This window comes from Pyrgilauda ruficollis, unplaced genomic scaffold (assembly GCF_017590135.1).
Source record: "Pyrgilauda ruficollis isolate IOZ18807 unplaced genomic scaffold, ASM1759013v1 scaffold68, whole genome shotgun sequence".
Classification (NCBI taxonomy): domain Eukaryota; kingdom Metazoa; phylum Chordata; class Aves; order Passeriformes; family Passeridae; genus Pyrgilauda; species Pyrgilauda ruficollis.
In genome coordinates this window covers 1,891,522-1,914,608 of record NW_024528599.1, presented here as the reverse complement: position 1 = coordinate 1,914,608, position 23,087 = coordinate 1,891,522, and the positions used below count along the sequence as shown (strand labels likewise).

At 36.6% G+C, this 23,087-nt stretch overlaps 1 protein-coding gene across 5 annotated transcripts in view; it reads left to right on the top strand.

Moving 5' to 3' along the window:
- The window catches only part of ZNF407 (zinc finger protein 407), a 333,732-nt gene that overhangs the window by 16,859 nt on the left and 293,786 nt on the right, over positions 1-23,087 (top strand). For 3 of the 5 annotated variants that reach the window (XM_041484804.1, XM_041484806.1, XM_041484805.1), the window contains 2 exons: positions 8,651-13,480; positions 19,357-19,471. In XM_041484804.1, the coding sequence (XP_041340738.1) occupies positions 8,651-13,480; positions 19,357-19,471 (4,945 nt within the window). Of the gene's footprint in view, positions 1-6,921; positions 6,941-8,650; positions 13,481-19,356; positions 19,472-23,087 lie in introns of all 5 variants that reach the window. The other 2 variants (XM_041484807.1, XM_041484808.1) reach the window with 1 other exon arrangement.

The window sequence follows — 23,087 nt, the reverse complement described above, 5'->3', positions numbered from 1 at the left end:
CTGCAGTGACTGTAGCTGAAACATGGGTTTGTTCAGCTGAACGCAAGTAAGTGTTACTTCTGGAGGAAGCCAGGCCTTGCACAGCTGTGCATGGTTTAAGTCACAGTCATGATCATCTAAGTTATTGGGGGAAAAAATCCCTGTCTGTGTTGCAGAAGATGTGGCAGCACTGTTGTGATTGCTTGCATGCTTTACTGGAAAGCATTAAGGAGAAAAGGTGTGATTTGCCATGCAGCTTTTCCTCTGCATGTTGTTTCCCCTCTCCATAGCTGAGGTCTGTGTACAGCTATCACCATTTTACACTGATTCCTAATGATGGATATTAATTTCTTTTTGGTAGAAGTTTAATATAAATATATAAATATAAAGAAGGAAAGGCTTCTTTGCCTTTTGTTTTTTTTGCTTTGTTTGTTTGCTTTGCTAAAATGTACTGGAGAACTGCCTGTGCTGAAGTCATTTGGGACATCATCTATTACACAGAGCCCTTCTAGGTGCACCCTGGTGTGAGGCAGCCCCCTGCTACCACCATGCTGCTCCCCAACACCCTCTGTTTTGTGTGAGTAACCCACCTGGAAACTCAAAACTGAAAAAAAAGTCCATTTTGTATGTCTTGTAAGATTGAGCTGAAATACTTCCAGTGTGATCACTTCTATTTTGTTGAAGAGAAAAAGAGGGTTTGTTTCTAATAGTTAAATTTTTGAGTATCTGTCTACTTTAATACAGTAATTTGATATAGATAGACATGTAAATATGTACATTCTAATAAATATTCTAATTGAATAATATCAGCTGCCATTTCTTTAGATATGCCTACCAATAGAACATGTTACACTTTTCTGTTTGATCTGCTTTTCTCAGATGGAATGCAATTACTTCCTTGTATGTAGTGGCCACCAGGGGTCATCAGAATGCCTTTATTTTTATTAATGTTCTCTTTTCTTTAGAAGCATACGTACACTTTGTATTTTCTGGAAACTTTCTTAACCTATCACACAAAAAAATCAAAGTCTTTATGTTACCTGTTTAGCCAAAAATTTGTGCAGCTCTTTCCAGCTGAGCTTCTTGAAGAGGCAGCAGATAAGGAAAAGAGGGTGAAGCCCTCTTTTCCTTATCTGCTGCCTCTTCAGAGGAGCATGAGAAGCATGCTCCGTAAATGAGAAGCATGTCCATAAATGCACTGATTACTACATGCATTCTTCTCTTGATAACTTAACTGGTGATAGTAGTAGTATCACGTACAGTAGTAGTACATGACAAATGTGTCCCAGGCTGTGATGGTAGAGGCTTCTTGTTGCTTTCTGTACAAAATGGTAGTTTTAAGGAAGAGGCCAGCAAAGCCATCCTTTGTTGTCTTTTGGATTTAATTTTGAGCGCAGGTTGATGGAAATTTAGTAAGTCTTCTCAAATATTAAACACCAGAGTAGCTGGTGTTTAATTCATTCATACTCCTTATGTTTTTAAAGGTGAAAATAGGGCTTCTTAGGACCAGGTTTCTAGGGTAAAATTTACAAGAGCCAATTTACAAGTAGCAGCCATTACAACTTGCTTTTAGCTTTGGCTGCCAAAGTTCAGGAGAAAGTTAAAGACTTCCAACATTTTTGTCAGGTGTCAGTGATAGTGCCTGTGTACTTCTCTGATGAATTCCAGTGTGGTCCACTGTACTTAAGAGGGTACTACAGCCAACAGTACAAAGGGATTCAAATTGCATTTTACTTTTTGCTTCTCTGTACTTTTAATTGGTGTACTTGGTGAGAATTGTACCTTGCACGAAAGCATGTAATTTAAAGAATTCCCACAAACCACAAAACTTACAAGTGTATGTGGAAAATGGTATTTCTTTCTTGAAAATTTCTGTCCTGGATCTGATAAACTCTCTAAAATGAACTGTTTTGCGAATACTTAAAAAGTGCTTTTCATCCATAAATATCACAGTGCTATATGAATGCAGTCTTTCTTGGGTCCTTGGAAGTTTCTATTGGATGTTTTTATTGCTATTGTTACAGCTCTGGAAACAGAATTCTTTGATTTCAAAATACAAAATATACAGACCTTCTTAAATTTTCAAAAATTGAAAATCTGGAGGTTCTATAACAATTTTTTTAGGAGATACTAGTGCATTTCCTCTGATTCTCTGTCTTGCGCATATATTCCTATTGATTCTGACTGCACTTGAAATGAGTGTATATCTGTGTGTGTCTTTTTTCTTCCTCTTCAGAGCTGATCTAGTCAGTGGTCCCTGCTGCATTTAGCAGCATTTGGGTCTTTCTGAAATGAGTGGATGATGAACTAGGGAGCCTTTGTGTTGCCAGCTTCTGCCCACCTGGAAGGACTCTGAGTGGTTTGGAAGCAGAAGCAAGCGGGATGTGGTAGTATTGCAAGTGCATTTCCCTGTGATGCCTTTACAGTTTTTTCTGGTGGCTGTGAAAAAATGTAATTAATGGGTGCAGCTAACTCCCCATTTTCAGTGATAAGGGGATGACTGTCAGGGGCTTTTCATTTTGTCACTTAAACTATTCTGGATAGATCTGTGTGGAAATTTCAAAATCTTTAGTATTGGAAGTCTGCAGTTTATTTGGAAGTCTCCTGTGGAGATTTTGATGTCCTAGGAAAGTGGTGGGTTTTTATGAAGAGCAGGCTCATGATGCAAAGCTCGAAGTCCAGCATTTTTGAGCTGTAAGGGAAAACAAATGTTTGTAATGGATATCATCAATTTTTCCTCAAAAGAAAGATAATCTTTGTTCCATTTGAGTCGACAACCATATTGTCTCTTGTATTCCATTACTGAGGAGACTGTTAGCTTGGATTAGTCTTTCTGAAGGAAGTGAGGTAACTTTGTAAGGCCATAATACAGACGTGTGATTTGATTTAGGAAGGATGTTGTGCCCCTGAGAAGACAAAGGTTGTATGTTGAGATGAGTTGTTAACATGCAGTTTTGTGCAGGCTATTTAAGGAGCTCATTAAAATGATTTTGCTTCATTGTATCTATGATTTCACTGAAAGTATTCATTGTCTGAAAAGGGGGATTTTTACTCAAAAAAAAAAAAGAAACTCTGTTTTCCGTATGTCACATTCTTTACAAATGTTGTAGACTGGGCATTCAATACTTGGAGGCAATAGTACTGTGACTGAGAAGTGCTCTGGAAATTCTAATGGCCAGGATTAGCATTAAAAAAAAGGTAAAGTTAGTACTTGTAAATAAACTTTTTTTTGTGTTCTTCTGTACACATCCCTATGCCTTCTCTTGGCATATGACCAAAAAGAGAAGTAAATAAAATTGTATTGACTATCAGGTTAAGGAATTTTGAAGTTTACTACAGGTTTATTGGTCATTGCTAAATTAGTTGTCCTTTTGATCTTAATTTAAGATTACTACTTTTTAAATTTCATCTGAGGATTACAGCAGTGCAGATCTGACACTGGAAAGCTTAACTGCACTGTCTCCACCTTTTGGCAGAGTAAGACATTATATACTGTTTTTTGGACCAGTGGTAAAATATTAGAACACTCAAATCCAATGTTCTCTATTTTCATCAAAGAAAACAGCTTCTGTCCACAAATGACTTATGCTTGTGTGTAGAACTGTAGCAGACACTATGTCAATATACAAAAAAGCTTTGTACGAAGAATACGAAAGTGAGTTGTTATCAGGTAAAAAATGGTGGTGGCTGCTCCAGAAGTGTTGTTTTTCTCTTTTTTTTTGTATGAATTTTCTACTTCACAGATAGTGAGATGGTGCTGAATTGTGATTGTGCGATGTCTTTTAGATCAGTTTAAATATTGAAACAAAAACTTCATGATTCTGATGATTTGGAAATCCCAATGGTTGAAAGGGGAGAATCTTTAGCTATATTGGTTTATGTTATATAGCCAAAATACTACGTATTGTGCACTTGCAATTTAAAAATGTGTGTCTTATACATTCTGTAGGGATTTGGATATTTGGGCTGTGCAGATACAACATAGGTAACAAACACGCTGCTTTTGAAGATCTTAAATACATGTTTCACTTCTTTCAGATATTTGGAAAATTATTGAAGAAAAGCACTATGTTTGAGCACCTATTTACAGAAGAACTACTAAGCTCAGCTTTTTCTGAGCAAAAATTTTGAGGCCACAATAGGTTTCTTTCCAGAACTCAGGAGCAGCACTGTGCTGCAAGAACCTTAAAATGCATTAGGTAATGTATGACTGTCTCCAAGCAGAAGAATTTGTTAACCTGAAGCTAATGTGGCAAATTAATTTTTGGTCATATCCTTTAAGGATCTGTTCAGCTGTACTTGATTTATATGAACATTAACAAAAGATTTATGTTACAAAAAGTCAACCCACTTTTGAGTTAGAACAGCTTCATTTTGAACATTGAATATGATGTTAAGAGAGCACTGTTTGACAGAACCAGCTCTTAAACTATGGAAATACAAGGATTTGACTGCTGTCTGCTTAGCTTGGGATCGATCCTGTATGGCATTTTTCTGCTGTGCTGTACCTGACATTACCATTGGCACAGCCTTGGAGCCTATATAAATACCTTTTGGTTTATTTATGCAATATTTTAAGTGTTTACGTATTGTTGCACTTTAAGCACTTGTTACTTGTAAAATGTTTCCAGATGATGCTTTAAAAGATGAGGGTAGCAGGAAACACAAGAAAGTTTACATGTTGCATTGATTTTAGTCTTGTTGGTCCATGAATAAGGTGGTTCAGGAGCTGATCTTCCCCATTCATATTGCTGTACAAGTTTGGCAGCATTACATTGCTATGAAAAGGCTTACTCGATCACACTAACAAGTAGGAGTTAGATTTAAACACATGCTTAAGATGCCATGGCTTCAGAGGGTTACTTGTTACATCTAGAGTGTGTTCTTTGATTAGGTTAATAAAATTCCAGATGCTAATTTGCTTGTGATGATGATCCCTGTGCCAGACTAAGCCTTGATCCAAGATTAATTTTGCAAAAAGAAACCCCTTTGACCGTGTGTGGTCACTGGGACTGTCCAAACTTTGAGTGCTGTTGACGCCTTCTCCAATGCACCGGTTCTTCTATATTGCAATACCAACTGCAAGATAGCCCTTAATTAGTGTGCAGGTTTTGTTGAGAGCAGAAGCGAATTGGTTTAGGTAGACACAGGATTAGGACCTCTCAGATTTATGATCAGCTTGTGCTTCGCTGTTGTCCTCATACCCAGTGACAAATCTGGGAGAGAGCTTTTGGGAGAGAAGATTTCAGCAGAGGAAGGACTACAGGCTCTTCTAGTCTAGAGGCAGCTAATGGTGTGCTGAATGCCTGAGTAGTGATAGCCATTTCTGCAATGTATCCGTGCAGGAAGGAGCCCACAGCTGCATTTGGGTGTGAGGCAGTATTCTGCCATCAGGGAGGCTGAGTTAGGTGCTATTGAAATTGTGTTAGAGGCATGGCAGTGTGATCTGAGCAAAGGCTGTAGGAGAGAGAAGCAGAGGCTTGGTCCAGTGCTCCAGATCTTGTGCAAGGTGTGGAGAACTGAGCAGAACTCAACAAATTGCTGATCATGGTACCAGCAAAAAGTAGTGATAGTAGCCATTAAGTGCCTATCAGGAGATGCACTCTTCTCCGACAGGCAGCTTTAAGAGAGAGCTAAAAGAAATTGGAGGCTATTTATTTCCTTAGATTAATTAATATAGGGGCAGTTTTAGAGAAACAGCAACAACTGCCTCATAGTTATTTTCTTTCATAGAGAATACTTTCTGGATTTTGGTTTCATGCAGGTGCAGACTCCCATGTAGTGATATTTTTTATATATAACAGATTATATGGAAGGGGGACGGAGGCAAGTGTAACTTTGGGAAGGGTTTGCAGGGGTAGACTATTTTCATGGAAACTTAGATGTGTGGTAATGATGAAGTTGGTAAAGTTGTATCATTACCCTACCTTGCTACTGGTAGCTGGCTGTGCAGCTGGAGAGAAATTGCCTTGATAATGCTTACTGGTTGTGGGGGTAGATGTGAGGCTGTTGACTTCATAAGGAGAACTGCCTGTAAATGGAACAGAGTGCAGTCCCAGTCTGCGTGCTGGGAGTTTGTCATGAAATGACGGCAGAGATAAGGAATTAGGCAAGAAGTCTGGGGTGTAAGCATCTTAGCATGTTTGTATTATATATGTGATTATTTTACTTTCATACTGAGGTTATTGGTAGCACCTATGAGGTTTGTGGTTTGTATTTTTCGCTTTTCTAGCAGCTAGTTTATAGTTCTTACCACAAACAGCTTACAAAGATAAAATAGAGGAAATACATTTTTTTCCTAAGCACTAGAAAAATCCATAACTGGTGCAGTTGAGTGGGAGATAAGGTTGGACACCAGAACTGGGATTGCGATCTGAGCAGAGGGCAGGATGAACTTCTGTTGGAGAGTTACTGAACAAATGCTGAGAAATGAGGATAAAGCTGCACAGACTGTGGGCAGATAATCAACCATCTCTTTTAGGTGAGCGAGTGGCTAATGGAGATGAGCTGAATTTCTGGGGGAGTGGTAGAAAAGGGAACATTTTTGTTGACAGAGAAACTTCTAATTATTCCAATACAATTTTTGATAGTGGAAGTGTTCAATGCCAGTATTAGTTCACTGGTGGACAAGTCTTCTGGTAAATCTTATGGTTTGAGAGGGAAGTATCCTATAAAGAAGATGGAGAATTGGTTTGAGATTGTAAACGGTTTGATACAGCAAAGGAAAAGCTGCTGCCCTTCCCCAAGCCATATAATTGGTGGGAGGTTGGGAACCTGCTGTGGAGGTGCAGCAAGGCAAAGGACCCATGGTTGCTTGTTTAAGGATGGACTTGTGACACTTGTCACTGAAGTAACTTGATATTTTGCATTATGTAAATCAAACTGTACTGCAGTTAAACCACATAATTTTCATCTGATCTTTTTCTTCTGTATCCCAAACAGTGTTTATAACCTTTTCTGGGTAAGCTTGCATGTCAAAGGCTTCATCTGATCCTCCTATTAATTGCTGTAGTGTTTTTGAACATACTAACAGTGTGCTGACTTATACCAGCAGAGAATGTAGCCCTGACGGTTTTTCTTCTGACTAATTGTGATAAGTTTTCATAATGGTTTTGTGAAGAAAAAAAAAATAGTAGTGCATAAGAATAAGAAAGCCATATTTAGGGGACAATATTGTGATCCTCCAAAGGGCTGTTGTGATCTAGAAGTGGTTATTCTCTTGTTATTTAGGTATAACTAGCTTGGTATACGTTTGGTCAGTGCTTCAGCTCAGTGAGAGACCTACAGTTGAAAAACTGTTCAGTGTATGAGACTAATGTGCACTCAATTCCTTTGGGACCTTCCAGAAATTATTCCTAAGGAGAAAAACACTTTTTTACTTCCATGGGTAATAAGTCCAACTGATTTGAATTTATTTTCTCAGTTTAATACTTTCCTACTTTGTCCTCAAATTTAAGTGTAATTATTTTTTTACCATGTACTTGAATAGTTTTTTGTACCCTACGTTATCTGTATCAACATTGTAATTACTTAATCTTGTCAGGAAGTACTTACAATTGTGGTCATGGCCTCATTCAATGGGCAACTGAACAAAAAACTGAATACTTGGATCTGCAGCAAATTGATGTTTAAATCATAGTGTAAAGCACATAGATAAACATTTAGTATTTAATCATCTGTTAAAATGAAATGCATTTTCAATTCTCAGTTGCTTCATATCAAAATGAAAAGGTAATAAATGTCAAGATTTGATTTCCCATCTCCATCCCTCTTATAAACTGTGTTGGTAGCATCAGTTTTCTAGTGGCAGCATCTTCTTGGGAGCAGCAGGGTCACACTGGGCAGTTGAGCAAAAGCTTTTGGTAACTGGATTTGAATGGTTAGAGTTTGTGCTGGGTCTCAAAGATGCTGCCCTTCTCTGCACTGTTATTTCATGACTTTTTGTTTCTCCTCCCTCCTCTCCAGTTGGGAAATGATGTTTTAGAGGATATTTTAGGAATGATGGGAAGCTATACTTGCAGCATATTCTTTTAGAACATGGTTCTATTTGTGTTTTCCCTCTTTCTCTTTAGCAGAGGAAGGAAAGCAAGCTGCATACTTAAAATATTTAACATTTATGCTGGCTTTGTTTTGCTTGTTGTTGCAGTCATGATTATTTCTCCTGGGAACTTTTAAATTTGGGAAGCTGATTTTCTAGTTCAGGAAGAGTCAAATATTCCATGATCAGTTCCCTGAAAGCTGTTAGTATTTTGTGTCCTAAAAATACTTCCAGAAGCAAAGGTCATGTTTGTCTGCCCAGGTTTAAAGCATGTAGAAGATTTCTTGATTACATAAAAACTGTGGGATCTAAGTGTTTGCTCACATGGTGCTCATCACAGTGAGAGCTCTGTAACTAGAAGGTGGTTTAGATACCATGGTGAAACTTTCACCTCATATCTGTCATTGTGTATAGGTTTGGTCAGTGCTTCAGCTCAATGAGAGACCTACAGTTGAAAAACTATTCAATGTATGAGACTAATACTGTGTATGAGACTAATGTATGAGACAATGTATGAGACTAATACTTCCTGCAATGATTTTAATTTTCTATATTGCACGGAGTTTTTAAAATTTGATTATTTTAACCTTTACGTTTGCATAAAAGACTAACAGTAACTCTTTTGTTTGGTAGGTGCTAAACCAAATGATCTTCAATTGGTAATATCACTGTTAAGAATGGATGGGGAGGAAAATAAGAAGAGAGATGATGCTGATGAGAATTTACAAGTTGAGTTGCCAGAAGAATCCCCAAGAAATACATCAGGAGAAAATGCTGGATGTGACTCTTTATCTCAGCAGAAAACAAGGCTTACATCAGATGAAGTGCTCAGGGACCTTGAAAAGAAAGAAAGAGAGAATGGCACAAACAAAACAGTGCTGTCAGAATCACCAAACCTGGATGTTGTTGAAGCAGAGAAACCTGAAAATGTCTCCAGAAAAAGAAAGCTGAGTTCTTCAGAAGACATGAAAGATACTGGAAGGAAATTGCAAAAAGTTTTAGCTGGAGAATCACGTGGTATAATAGCTGGAGCTGTAAAGAAGGAAGGAGTCACCAGTTGTCCTGATAGTGACTTATTTAATTCAGATGTACTGTGCCTACGTTACGATTTCAAATGTGCTGCTGCTGATGCCATATTGAAAATTCACAAGGAAAATAAACATTCACAAGACGTGTCAGCTGCTGTTTCTGATAAATTATATTCTTCAGAAGAAATCAGTGTTGTCTGTACAGCTGGAAACATAGACAAAGACCCTAAAGACAAAATTAGTGATCAGTGCTTACCTTCCTGCTCTGATAAAGAAAAACATAAACAAGAAAGCCTCTCTAAACAATCCAAAGAGCAAACACACCCTTACTGTAGTTGCATAGGTGAGTGTAGTTCAACGTCGCATATGCATGTTAAGCGAGATCTTGAGAAATCCAAGATATTTTCTTGTGATCTTTGTGGTTTTCAGAGTGCTGAAGAGAGTCTCCTAAATTCTCATTTCCTTGGCAAGACTCACCTTCGACGCCAAAATCTTGCTGCACGGGGAGGATTTGTACAGATATTGACAAAAAAATCCTTTAAAAACCAACAATCTACTGCAACCAAAGAGAGGAATGTCAGGGCCAAACCTGGGACCAATAAATTAAGAGCAAGAACTGCTGATGCAAAAGAATTAAGTGTTTACAGTGCACTGAAAGGCTCAAAAGTAAGCTTGTCAAAACAAAATGATGGCAGTGAACTTGTTGAAATGATACCATCTTCAAATACTCCCACTGAAAAAACAGAAACTATGACAGAAGAAATGTTGCTTTCTTCTGGTACAAAAGGAAATGATAAAGTTCATACTGAAAAACTAGAAATACCAGGACCATCAGAAAATATTGTGCAGAAAACAGAATCGCTTCCAACTACTAAAAAGCTACTTAACAGTTTACACAGGACAAGGAGATTTGATAAACTGAGACACAAAAGAAATGTTTTCTTATTAAGGTCTTCATTTGGACAGAGTAGGTCTTCTAGATTAAAAAGGCAGGTTAGAAGAAGATACAGATTGTTGGGGAATAATAAGAGACCCAAATCTGAAACTCAGAGAGTACATGTAAAGCCTATCTCCAGCACACAGCTTAAACATGATGAATCAAGCCCTGTGTCACATACAGAACTAGAAACAGATGCTAAAAGTAATTGTAATACTGCAGCAGAAATACAAGATCTTACTGAATATAAGCCAAATACCCCTTCTTCTAGCACTGCAGGTGCTAAAGATTCTGAAGTTAAACTTGCTGCTGATGATGGTGCTCTTCATACTTGCATGGATTGTGGTCATGTTTTTCACGACCAAGAAAGTTTGGAAACTCATATTGCAAAACTTCATACAAAAAGGATCCAGTTTCATTGTCAGATGTGTAGCTATTCCTCTGGAGTCAGGGAAGACATGAAGCAGCACTGTGAGGAGAGTAGGCACCAGATGGGTGGTTGTAGCTTTAATTGTCAACTCTGTTCATTTACCAGCTTGAATATGGACAGCCTTCAAAGCCATATGAGCGAAATGCACAAAATGTCCCATAGTTGTCCAGCTTGTGTTCTTTTTTTTCAATTGGAAGAAGAGCTGATAGATCATCAAAAAAATGAGAAACACGATGGTTCATTATTTCAGCAAGCTACTCCGTTGAGTAACAGTGATCAGACCTTACAGGTGGTACCTTACAGTGACTCAGTATCAAACAATAGCCAAAGACTTGCAAAGGAAATGGAAGTGTCAATGCAAGCAAAAACTCCAGACTCTTCCTTCATAAATCATAGAAATGAACTAAAGCATTCTGTTCTGAATAAAACCCAATTTCAATGTAAAAAGTGTTTTTATAAGACAAGATCTTCCACAGTTCTTACAAGGCACATAAAACTCCGACATGCACAAGAGTATCACTTCCTTTGCAAAGCATGTAATCTCTACTCACTGAGTAAGGAAGGAATGGAGAAACATATCAAAAGAAGCAAGCATCTTGAAAATGCCAGGAAAAACAACATTGGACTACGTTTTGAAGAATGTATTGTAAAGGTTTGCGTTGGTGTTGGCGGCATTAAATCAGTGGTGGATACTTCCATTGCTGGGAGTGGAAATACAGAGGTGGATAAAGAAATTATAGGTGTTTCATCCTCTTCTGTGGAAAACATATCGAGAAATAAGGAATTTGTTCTACTTGAGCAAAGGATTGGTGAAAATGAATTGGTTTTAGCTGATGCATCCAGAGGAGGGAAGCCTAAAGGTACTCTTTCTAGGACATGTACCCATTGTGGCCTTTTGGCCTCCAGTGTTACGAATTTGACTGTTCACATCAGGCGAAAGCACAGTCATCAGTACAGCTATTTGTGTAAGGTTTGTAATTACTACACCGTCACCAAAGGAGATATGGAACGTCACTGTGCAACCAAAAAACACAAAAGCCGTGTTGAAATAGAAGGATGTGGAAAACAGAACTCGGAGATCATTGTTAGCCCTGAAGGAGGTAATTTTGAATCCATGAGCAAGAAGATTAACAGCCCCATGAGTGCCTTGCCTGAACATGTTGAGGATGGTGGCCAGTCGTCAGATTTGGAAAATTCTGTCTTAGACAATCAGGAAGTTGAGCAAGGAGATGCTGAGATAAAAGCTGCAAATGCCAGTAGGCTACCAGATATGCAACCTGGTAGGAATCCACTGAATGTAAACCAACATGTGTTGCTAGAACCACCAAGGGTTGCTCAAGACTGTGACCCAGGCTTCCAGAGAAGAGCCACGGGTGCAAACGACAACAAGTGTGTACACTGCAGCTTCATTGCTCATTCTGCTGCTTCTTTAGAGCTGCACGTGAAGCGAAAACATACAAAACAATTTGAATACTACTGCATGGCTTGTGACTACTATGCTGTTACTCGCAGAGAGATGATAAGGCATGCAGGAACAGAAAAGCACAAAATTAGAAGAGAATCTTATGGTTGTTCTTCTGGGGAGGAAGCAAATGCAGCAAATATCACTAAAGAAGGCACTGCTTTGCCTCAGGAGGAGCACCATCGCAGTGCAGGAGAATCAAAAATTAATTTAGATGAAACAAAGTGTGCCAGTGATGCATCAGAAGGTGATCATATGAATAAAAGCTTTACTGAGTGTACTGCCTTAAATGCAAATACATCTGCAGGAATCTCTAAAGATGTCAATTCCCAAAATGCAGTAGGACATGAATTTGATAAGGAGTCTACAAATGGAGGAAAAAACCCTTTTTGTGAAGGATTCCAGCAAACTCCTCAGAAAGATAAAGTTGTTGAACTTGTCAAGGAAGTATCAGTTAAAGAAACAGGTACTTGTGAGGTGCAGAAAAGTAAGCACGGTCAGGAGCTGCTCAACTCAGGTGATGACTGCACTGCGGAAAATCAAAATAGATCAAACCACACAAACTGCAATTCAGAAAAAGGTGTGGAGAGCTTGGAAGAAAATAGTGAAAACCCAGAAGCAGAGTGTAGAGACAAAGACAGTCTCAAAAAAAAATCACTGAAGAAAGATAACCCACTTACGCTGTGTCTTCCAGAAACAAGTAGTGCAGTAGAGCAATCAAATTTTTCTGGAAACACTGGAGAAGCAGTACAGAATAGACATAGTTTAGATTGTAACAGAAGTTTCAGAGAGGATCCTACTGGGGAGGAGGAAGAAGCCCTTATGGAAGCACAACGTGAAGCTGAAGTAACTATAAATAACAGTGTTTGGGAGGCAGATGGCTCAACAGCTGAGGGCACGCAAGAAAGTAGTAATGAGGCTTTAGGAACAGTTATCAGTGCTGATGATAAAGGAAAGGCAATGCAAAATGCTGGCAAGTTCGATTCTTCTATAGTGAGGTTAAAAAGTCATCAAGATGGGGAGGCCACTGACCATTCTGCTGAAGGACAGATGTCAGGGGCAGTGAAAGCTAGTGAGCTCACAGTGACAGCAGACACTTCAACAAGTGGTGGGAAAAAGAAGAAGTCAGAAGCAATTTCCCTTGGGGAATCGACACGTATTCGCTGCGATGACTGTGGTTTTCTAGCAGATGGTTTGAGCGGACTAAATGTTCACATAGCCATGAAACATCCTTCAAAAGAAAAGCATTTTCATTGCTTACTCTGTGGAAAATCATTTTACACAGAAAGCAACCTTCACCAGCATTTGGCCAGTGCTGGGCACATGCGAAATGAGCAGGCGAGCGTGGAGGAGCTGCCCGAAGGAGGCGCAACCTTTAAGTGTTTGAAGTGCACAGAGCCCTTTGATTCAGAGCAGAGCTTGTTCCTCCACATCAAAGAGCAGCATGAAGAGCTGCTGCGGGAAGTCAATAAATACATTGTTGAAGACACTGAGCAGATAAACAGGGAGAGGGAAGAGAACCAAGGCAATGTCTGCAAGTATTGTGGGAAGATGTGTAGAAGTAGCAATTCCATGGCCTTCCTAGCTCACATCCGTACCCACACAGGTATGGAAACACTGTCGTTGCAATTGGTCTCTTTCAAACAGTGAATTATACCATTGGTCTTTTTCTGCTTGTTAAGCCCTTTTATATTTCTTAGGAATTGGCATTTTTATCTCTTGATAAGCCCCTGATGAAATTCAAAGTTATCTAAAAGGGTATGAAAATACAGTGATCGAAGGGCAGAAAATGTAAGAACATTTCAAGTACAGTCACCCTTCTGCTTTTTGTTTCATATAGAGAGATTTTCTTCCTTTTAATCTAAATTATAACCATTCATTGGTTCTTATATAATGAAGCAGTGGTGGTTTGAGAGATCAGTTAGCTGTTCTTTCTAACTTTCTCTTCTGTGCAGTTGTTTAATATCCAGATTGTTTATTTCATTTCAATTAAGTGAAACTTTCAGCAGTACATAATGTTTCAGAACAGACATTTGATACTACATCACTCCTAAATAAATACCAATAAGAAACAACAAGAGGTTTTGGTAGAAATAAGTTATAGCGGTTGGAACTGGTCAGCCTTTTTGGAAGGTGGTATGCAATGCTGATGTGTTGCACAGGGATGTAGCATCTGATTTAGTTTCTGTGCTGATCACACTTTAAATTCATTTTTATGTTTAATTTTAAGTGGAAAATTTAAAAACATTTCTGCAGAAAAATGCATAAGCTGCAGTTCTAAATTTATGTAAAAATTCACTGCGATGTTTCTATAAACCTGCCATACATTCTTTATTTTAAATAGACAGCTTTTCTAAATCACTGAGCTCTGCTTAGACAAGTGGTGTCTCCATGGTTGAATTTATGAGTGGATTTGAATAATAAATTCACATTTCAATGAACATATTTTCATTAAAACTGTAAGGTTTATTTTACTGTACTTTTAAATAATGGCTTATTATGGAAGCTATAGTTTAAATTCATGCAGTATTTGAAACTTAGTGCATGGTTACAAGGAAGAGAACAAAAAGGTAACAAAAAGAAGCATAAAAGAATGGTAATTCCTGGCATAATCCTAAAATAGTTTTGTAAGTTTTTTTTTATGAAAAGGCAAGGGCGTGACTGGACAACAAATCCTAAAAATTAATCTTGGGGAACAGAAACATTGTATTTCAGACCTTTCAAAGTATTTTACTATAACTGCAGCATTCATGTATACCAATAACTCACATACTTAATACTTTCAGCATTACTTCTGTCCTGTCAATAGCGTGGTTATCTGTATTGCTTCAGCTAATATCCAACTTGGAATGCAGTGTTAAGTCTTTAGAGGGATGCTCATGTTCACATGGTCAGAACAGCTGTATAAGCCCTTAATATGCCCTCTTACGGCAGATAAAACTGAATAAAACTAAGGGGGAGGATGCTAATGGAGCTCTCTTTAGAATTCTTTATGCAACTGTCTGGTCAAGACATGTTGCTTATAATTGATGTGTCCATTACTTGAATTCTCTTGTAATTATAGTCAATAAGTCTTGTAAATGTGTTAAAGCTCACTAAAAGCATACAAATTCAAGAACAGAGTAAGGCTAATAATTTAAAATAATCAATGTAGGCATTTCAGCACTTAATTTCCCTTGTGTGTTGATAGCTGATCATTCTTAATCCATTAAGATTTATTTAGTCGTTTACAATGCAAAATAGGTTTGCACTGGTCACTTGTGCCATTTGAAAATGTCCACCAGGTTAAGTGCAGAATGTAGTCCATTAGTCTTCCTTGACTATATGTATTAATTGCATTTAAAATCAAGTTAATGTGGATGTGAAAGTGAGGTAACTATCAATATATGACAAAGCAACCCTACTTACATAAGTTACATCATTGATTGTAACATTTAGTAAAAGTTAGTGTACTTTTTAACATCTTGTGTGTAGGTCTTATCATGGAGTATATTTTTACTGTGCTTTTGGATAGCACTAAATATGCAAAGCAAAGTGAAAGAATACGTTTAATTTTGCAAGTCATTTTTTGGTGCAGAAGTATAGAAGGGTTACAGAATAGAGTTTTATCTGCCCTCTTTCTCACTGCAACTTTAAATGAAATGGTTTTCTTATGCTTTGCTTATTCACATAAATAGTAATGTAGAGACTTTTATTAATACTTAATGGGAAGAAGGCTTTCTCTTCCAATCTGTATTTTCCTGTTTGTGGTTCTCTTCTTATAGAACCTTTTCTTCCCATCTGTATCACAGCGGATGCAGTTTAATGACAAACAAATATGTTTAGGTGATTGGGAGCAGTGGCAGAAGGAAATCACCTATGGCACTGTATATACACTTCTTGTAACATTGGTGAGGCAAAGTCCACCATTTCCAGCTTCTGACCTATCCCAGGGTAACAACAGGTGCATGAAAGCACAGCCACACATTTTCCCATTTATTGTTCTCATTATATGCTCTTAAAAAAATCTTTCATCAGCATCTGGATGTGCATAAATAGGTTTATATACATGTGTATGTATGTGTAACCATCACCAACTCCTTTCCTTTTTTTTTAATTGAGTAATCAGTGATGATTTGAGGTGGTGGAGGGAAGGGAAAGTTGCATAAAGATACAACTAATAATTTCCATTAATAGAAAAATAATGTTTCAAAATACCATTAAATAATGCAGGAGATTTTCACATTGCAAATGAAAGGAAAGCATTGCTCTAGAGGACCTAACAAGTAAATCCATCACATGCTGACAAGTGAAAATGAGGAAGTGTAAAGAAAAATAAAAGGAGTAGTAGAGGTGGAAGACTTTTTAGTTTGCAATTGATGGAGGTCCCCTAAACTTAATTAACAATCAACATCTGAGAAAAAAATCACCTGCAACAGCATCATCTTTGTTTCTTTTCTCATCAGACTTCTCAGTTAGTGGCAGTTGTGCCCAATGCAAGTATGCTGTATTACTCCCCATGTCCTAAACCTAGGAAGAAATGGTATAATGACATTTCATGTGGTTCTGCTAGCTTTGTGTTGGGCCTGAGCTAGGAGCGCAGCAATGCCTGCAGGTGCAGGTGATGTTGCCTTTGGCTGGCCTAAAGCTGTGACAATGAATTTTTTCTTGTACCTTTGGGTCGTTACTGTCATAATGTAAAGCAAGGATTATGGACTCAGGTCTTTTTTTACGAAACAGTAAAATGGTTTTTGTCTGCCTGACCAAAACTCTTAAATTTAGTCTTATTTTCAGTTTGGTGTGGTGGTGTTGGTTTTTGTTTATTTGTTTTGTTGTTGTTCTGTTTTTGTTTTGTTTGTTGTTGGTTGGTTGGTTTGGTGTTCCCCCAATTGTTAAGAGCCTTATTGTTTCCTGCTACCATCAGAAAATGTACATTTGTTTTCCATGCCATAACTTGTGGGTAGTTTGGTGGATTTTTTTGCTTTTTAAAAATTTTTTTGTCTACTTTTTGAGTCATTTGGTTGAAAAGATGATATAGTGAGAGCATTTTTCTCTTTTTTTTTCTGAGAACTTAAAGCCAAATGTGAATCCAGTAGTATCACAGTTTAAAACAGCGTAAGAGAACCACTGAAGTTGGTGATAAGTATGGCTAAGAAATGGTTAAATGTTTTACATTGTTTCAGACAGCTTTATGGCAAATACAATTTTTTTTTTCCTACCGTTAATTTAAATCGTAGTCTTCATTTTTAGTATAAAATTTTGGATTGTTCCATCCAAGAACATACTGGAACAAATTTGGCACCAGCAACCTAAAAGGGAGATACACTGCTTTTGTTTCAGGTGATAAGTACCGACTGGAGCCTGCCAGCACTTGAATTTTCATGGAGTTTAAATGGAGATGTTAACAGATATTCAGCTCTGGATCTGAGAAAAAAAATCAAAAGCCCTCAAGGCCTCAGTGATTTTTGGATGAGAGCAGTCAACAGAATAATACATTTCTGTATTGTCAGCACACTGTAGTCACGATTGGTCTGAACTCGAGTTCTTCACAAAGGAGTCATGTAAATGGAAAACAGCAAAGGTCTTGTATGGAAGCCCTATGGGACACCTGCAGTAACAGAATGAGGAACGAATTTACGATTTAATCAGTAGGAGAGAAACTAAGGGAACATAGGATAGAATCCACATGGTATTTGAATTCTGTAAGAAAAAAGAGCAGTATAAGCACCAATAGATTTAAAAAAAAGTCATCTTCACCTGTGGCCTTGTTGTTATTAATTGTCCAGCTAAAGGTCACAAGTTAAAACATCAACTTTTGGTGGCCTTTTAATGCAAAGATAAGGTTTTATTTTTTATTTGCCCTGGTCTCTTTGTAGAATGCAATGTTGATTTGAAATGTCATCAAATTAATGATTAATTCAGTTTTATCAGGATCATTTAAATAAACTGGTTTTTTCTCAGTGTGATGGATAGAATGTGATTGCTGTGAGCTGCAATCTGAACCTGCTTTTGACATTTAAACATATAAAGCTGACTAGATATAACCGTTGAGGAGCTAAATATATTTTACATCTACTTCCAACAGTAGAAATGGAAGTATTAAGAGATCTGGCTTCATTGTCATTGAACTGTGAAATATTCAACCTTGTCTGCCTGTGCTTAGTACTGTTGACTTTTTTATTTCAGTTGGAAGATTAAAATTAAATGCTTCATTTTTCATTAGCTTTTGGGAATTAAATTGAAATTTAAGACTCTAAAAATTTTTACTAAAATCCTCAATTTCACCAGTGCATTCTGGAGGATATTCTATTTTCAAGGGCAAAGTAAAAGGTTCATTGATCAAGTATGATATAGTGCAACATTTTTCTTATCAGAGCTCTTTATGTATATTTATTAAAGATCACATATTTCATATTATGCTTAACTGTATTGGAAGAAGTACTTCACAAAACATATACTAAACATAATATGGAGACTCTTTGACCATATTGTACTTACTTTTATCTGCAATTCTCTGATTTTGATTTATTGATTTAAGGATTTAGTGGTCAGAAAATTGGAAAGTGCTTCTAGAATGGTGTTGCTGTGTAAGGACCTGGGGACTGACGTGTGCCAAATTTAACTATGTCAGTAAAAAAGATAGTTTTTTCCATCTTGAGAGATGATCACTGTTAATTAAGATAGACAAATAATTTGACTTTTTGCTGAACTGATGTGGTACAAGAAATAGGTTGATAGTTTTTCCTTAGAGAAATAATTTCAGAGTTCTTTGGTCTGCAGCAGACATTTAATATTAAAGTTTGTTCTTGAAATAAATAATAGCCAAAATGTCAATACTTCTGGTTTGCAGAATAATCATAAATTCTTGACCATAAAACAGTCATAAAGGCATAATATTTTATCCACTGTATATTCATACATTGCATGCCATTACAATAGCTAGGTGATGAATCATTTGCTGTGTGTGACAGAACAAATCTGAAATACCAATGCTAATGTAAAATCTATTCCAAGTTGGAAGACTTGTAATATTATTTTACTTTAAAAATATTTGCTAAAAAAAGAGAATGTTTTGCAGTTTACACCAAATCCAGTCCACTTTAAGACCATTACCTGAGTTTCAGCATCTGGCCATTGGGAAAGGCATAGAACAACCTTTTCCATCTTTCTGAAATGTCATTTACCTATTGTATTTTCTGTTCATTTTAATATATTTTGTGGATTTTAATGACAAGAAAAAGACCAGATATAAAGTTAAGAGAGTATTTTCTGATATCTTGAACTAGAGGAAACTTTAATGAGTAATGTATAGAATATACTGTCTGTGTCCTGGGAGTTACAAATTTATGTACAAGACACTTTTTTATTAGGCAAAAATCTCAAACAGGTTAAATGTGGGATAGGTTTTAAAAAGGTTATTTTTCCTCAGGAATTTTTATTTCTTTAACCATGGATGATATTTTATTCTAATTCAACTCATATCTTATGCTAAATTTTACTTAGGATCAAAGCCATTCAAGTGCAAGATATGCCACTTTGCAACAGCTCAGCTTGGAGATGCCAGAAACCATGTCAAGAGGCACCTTGGGATGAGGGAATACAAGTGTCATGTCTGTGGGTGAGTAAATTGAAACAGTCTCCACCATGGTTAACCAGGAGAAGAGCACAGAATATGCATTGTTTCAGAATTGAAAACTGTGATGTGAGCAAGAGTGGCTAAAATTATGCATGCATATCCTCCTTTCCATTGTTATGGTAAATTCCTTAAATACAGTTATGACATTCTTTTCCCACTTCTAATCCTGCACTGAAGATGAGCAATTTTATGGGCTACAAGGTCAATTTGAACCTGTAATCTGTAAATTGACTAAATTATAGGATGTTCATTCACATTGCCAGGGAGAACTGTAAATTCCATTTAAAGACATAAAAAATATATAATATAGACTTTACTGTGTGGGGTTTTTTCTTTTGCTATACTGTTATAATTTTAGTACCATTAACAGATTTCGGGACTCCATTATGGTTTTCATTCTTTATGAAAACAAAACAGAAGACAGATTTTTCAAACAAACGGATCTAAAATATTGCAGGCATAAGACTTTTAAAATAAATTGAAGTCTTTTATGTGTGCTTGTGTTCCTGTTTGTTACCCAAAAAAATCTTCTTTTTCTTTTAACAATCGTTATTTCCTTAGAAGGATCGTTCATAATGTTTAATTGTCCTTCAAATGTGTTGCATTTAATAGGAGGCATTGAGACTCCTTAATGCAAAACTAATTAATTTAGCAGAAATGTTTAAAAGGTTTTAAAATGCCATGGCATATATGGTACATCATAGGACATTCAAAGTTGGATTTTAATACCCTAGTTCTGATTAAAAATATATTTTAATGTTATTATGCTGAAGAAATTAACTAATATATGCATCATATAAAAACATTTTACGCAAACCTATGTAACCTGCTCTAGCAGTCTTATGGCTAATGTGTAGAAGAGCACTGGTTCAATTAGATGGTGCTGTGCACACATGCATGGTGTGGTGTGATGTTGGGGATAATATTCAGCAGGAGGAGGTTTTTTAGCCTTAGTGTACCAATCTGCTGCAGTACAAAGTGAGTTACACATTTTAGAAGACAAGTGAATCTTCAGCTGAAGATGCAGCCGAGTGATTTTCACTGATTCATCTCTCTGTTTTTCTAATAATTTTGCATGTGGCATTATGAGATACTTTGGATGAATTTACTCACTTAAGAAAATTAATTGCTGACTTCTTCAAATAAGAAATAAAAATGTATGAGCCCAATTCTTAAGTCCACTGTATATTAGTATTAGAATAACTTGTGCTACTCCTTATTTTGAAGCATAGTTAAAATGAATGTGGTAGGGTATTTTATATTGTTTTAAAAATCCTGTTTGCTGTCTCTGCTTTATCAATTGCCAAGAACTTGACATGGAAGATAGTTAAAAGCTACAGATCCACAGAAGTGTTTAGCAAATGCTAAACTCCCTTCCTTAGAAGTTGTCCACAAACTTGACATCGACTCAATTGACAAACTTGACATTTGTTCAATTCCCTTTTAACTAAACTACAAAATCATCATATTATTTAAATATTTCATTGTGAGAGAAAAAGTAAAAAAAAAAAAAAATAAAACCAGCAAATACAGTATCTTTTACAAAAAAAGAAGAGAAAATTATTAGGGTTTGACATAGTACCTCATTTTTTCAAAATCTCATTCTATCACTTCAGGATTGATATGTCTGACAGAATCTGTCTCAGAAATAGCACAACTCTCGGCTGGGATTCACAACAGTTACAGAAGAGAGAGAGCGCAACATGTATGAATGATTTTAACTTTGGATTGAAATGGTAGTCACTTTCCTAAGCTGATTGCTTACTCTATGTTGCTGACATGTCATACCTGGTAGCCAGGCAGGTACTTATTTTCCATTTTTGTGTATTGTTAATTTGCATCAACAACATGGAGCTGCGCTATTTAGATATGGTAAAACAATGGTTGAAGAGACATATACCACAATACCCCATGCTTACAAAAATCTGATTTATGTCCCTGTTTAAATAATCATCACATTTCACTTAATGTGCACCAAAAATGTATTTTAACAATCATATACTAGCACTATTTGGAGAAGCCATTTTTGCACTGTAGCTAACAATCCTGAAGAATTGATCAGGATGTGAAGGAGGAATGACCAGAGCAGTTTGAACTATGGTCCATATGATGAATATGCCATCTTATATGTGGAAGAGGAGAAAAAAGTGTTAATAGCCAGTGCTGTATTTGTGCTCTTTTAATTGAAAGGACTGGGTAGTGTGTTGGTTAAAAAAATAAAGCAGCAACATAAAAAAAGATAAAATTGCTAGGATTGGCTATCGGATTAGTGGCACTATAGAGCATTGGTACATTAACACCACTGACAATGTCAATTCATTATCATTGATGGCTAAATAATCTTAGAAATGCTCAGTGGACCTATTAGTTCCTGAACATAAGCAGCTCATGCTGCATTTCTTCATTAGCTTTAATTGCTATAAATTTTACCTTTTTAAAAATCATGCTTTAAAAGGTGAAGTGATCTTTCAGGAACATTAACTCTGTAATTTTGTCACAAACAGAAGGTCCTGCACTATGTTTTCTTTTCTACAGTAGTTAATATTCTATCCTCTGACTTTTAGATTCTCAGTAATAAGCCCTCTGCTAGTTGTGAGGATAAATTGTGTTTCAAAAGCTTTTGAATCTGCTTGGGCACTTTTTAAAGGTGAAATGTCAGTGCAACATCATGGTGTGGTCTCAAAATACCACGTTTTTTAAAAACAAATTATTTCAAAATTTTGGTCTTAAAAAAAGGCAACAGAAAAAAAAGCAAAAAGCGTATTTTTGGTGTTGTTTTAGGAAAGTTTTGCTGTATCTCAATTTTCCAAATGATCCTCATATTTACATGCTACAAAGTACACAATATATAATTCAGCTAGTTGTTGAAAAGGCAGTAATTTTACTGTGTTGTTTTATTTTTTTTTAATTGAAGTTCAGGGTTTGTTTTTCTTCAGCTGCACAGCAGAAACTACGTGACACAGAAATTGGACACTGCTAATGTTTTAACATTTGGAATAAACCGTCTGCTACTCATTGCCTTATCGCAGATGTGTGTTAATTGTTTTCTTTTCCATACCCATGGCTGTAAAATATATGCCATTATTTCAGGGGTAATGTCTATCTTCTGTTTGACTTTCTCTCATTTTTGAAAGTCTGACTCTGAAAGTGGCTGATACTCTGGGTTAGGCGAACAAATCTTGGTTGCCCAGCATTTAAAATTTTTGTTTCATTAGCCTGGTGAAATGCTGTGAAAAGGCTTATCATTGACTTTTTAAATTTTATCCCTTAGGTAGGATATGAAAAATGCTTTGTTCTGCAATTGAGATTTTGAACAGAGTTTATAGGCAATGTTTGATTTAAAAATATGTCTATTATTCCTTTGCTTTTTTCTTGCCTTTGCTTTTAGAAACAGAAATTTGGGGTATGTAGTTACACGTTTCAAGTAAGAGTGGCTGCTTCCTTCTTTTTTTTTTCTCTCTCCTCTATGACCACTTAAAAATCGATTGAAGAAGATGGGTATAAGGTAGGTTTGGATTGTTAGGAAAATCTTCAGTATTTAAAATGTGCACATAAACATTTTTTTCTACCTTCCTACGGATTGAAAGGGCAGTTTTAG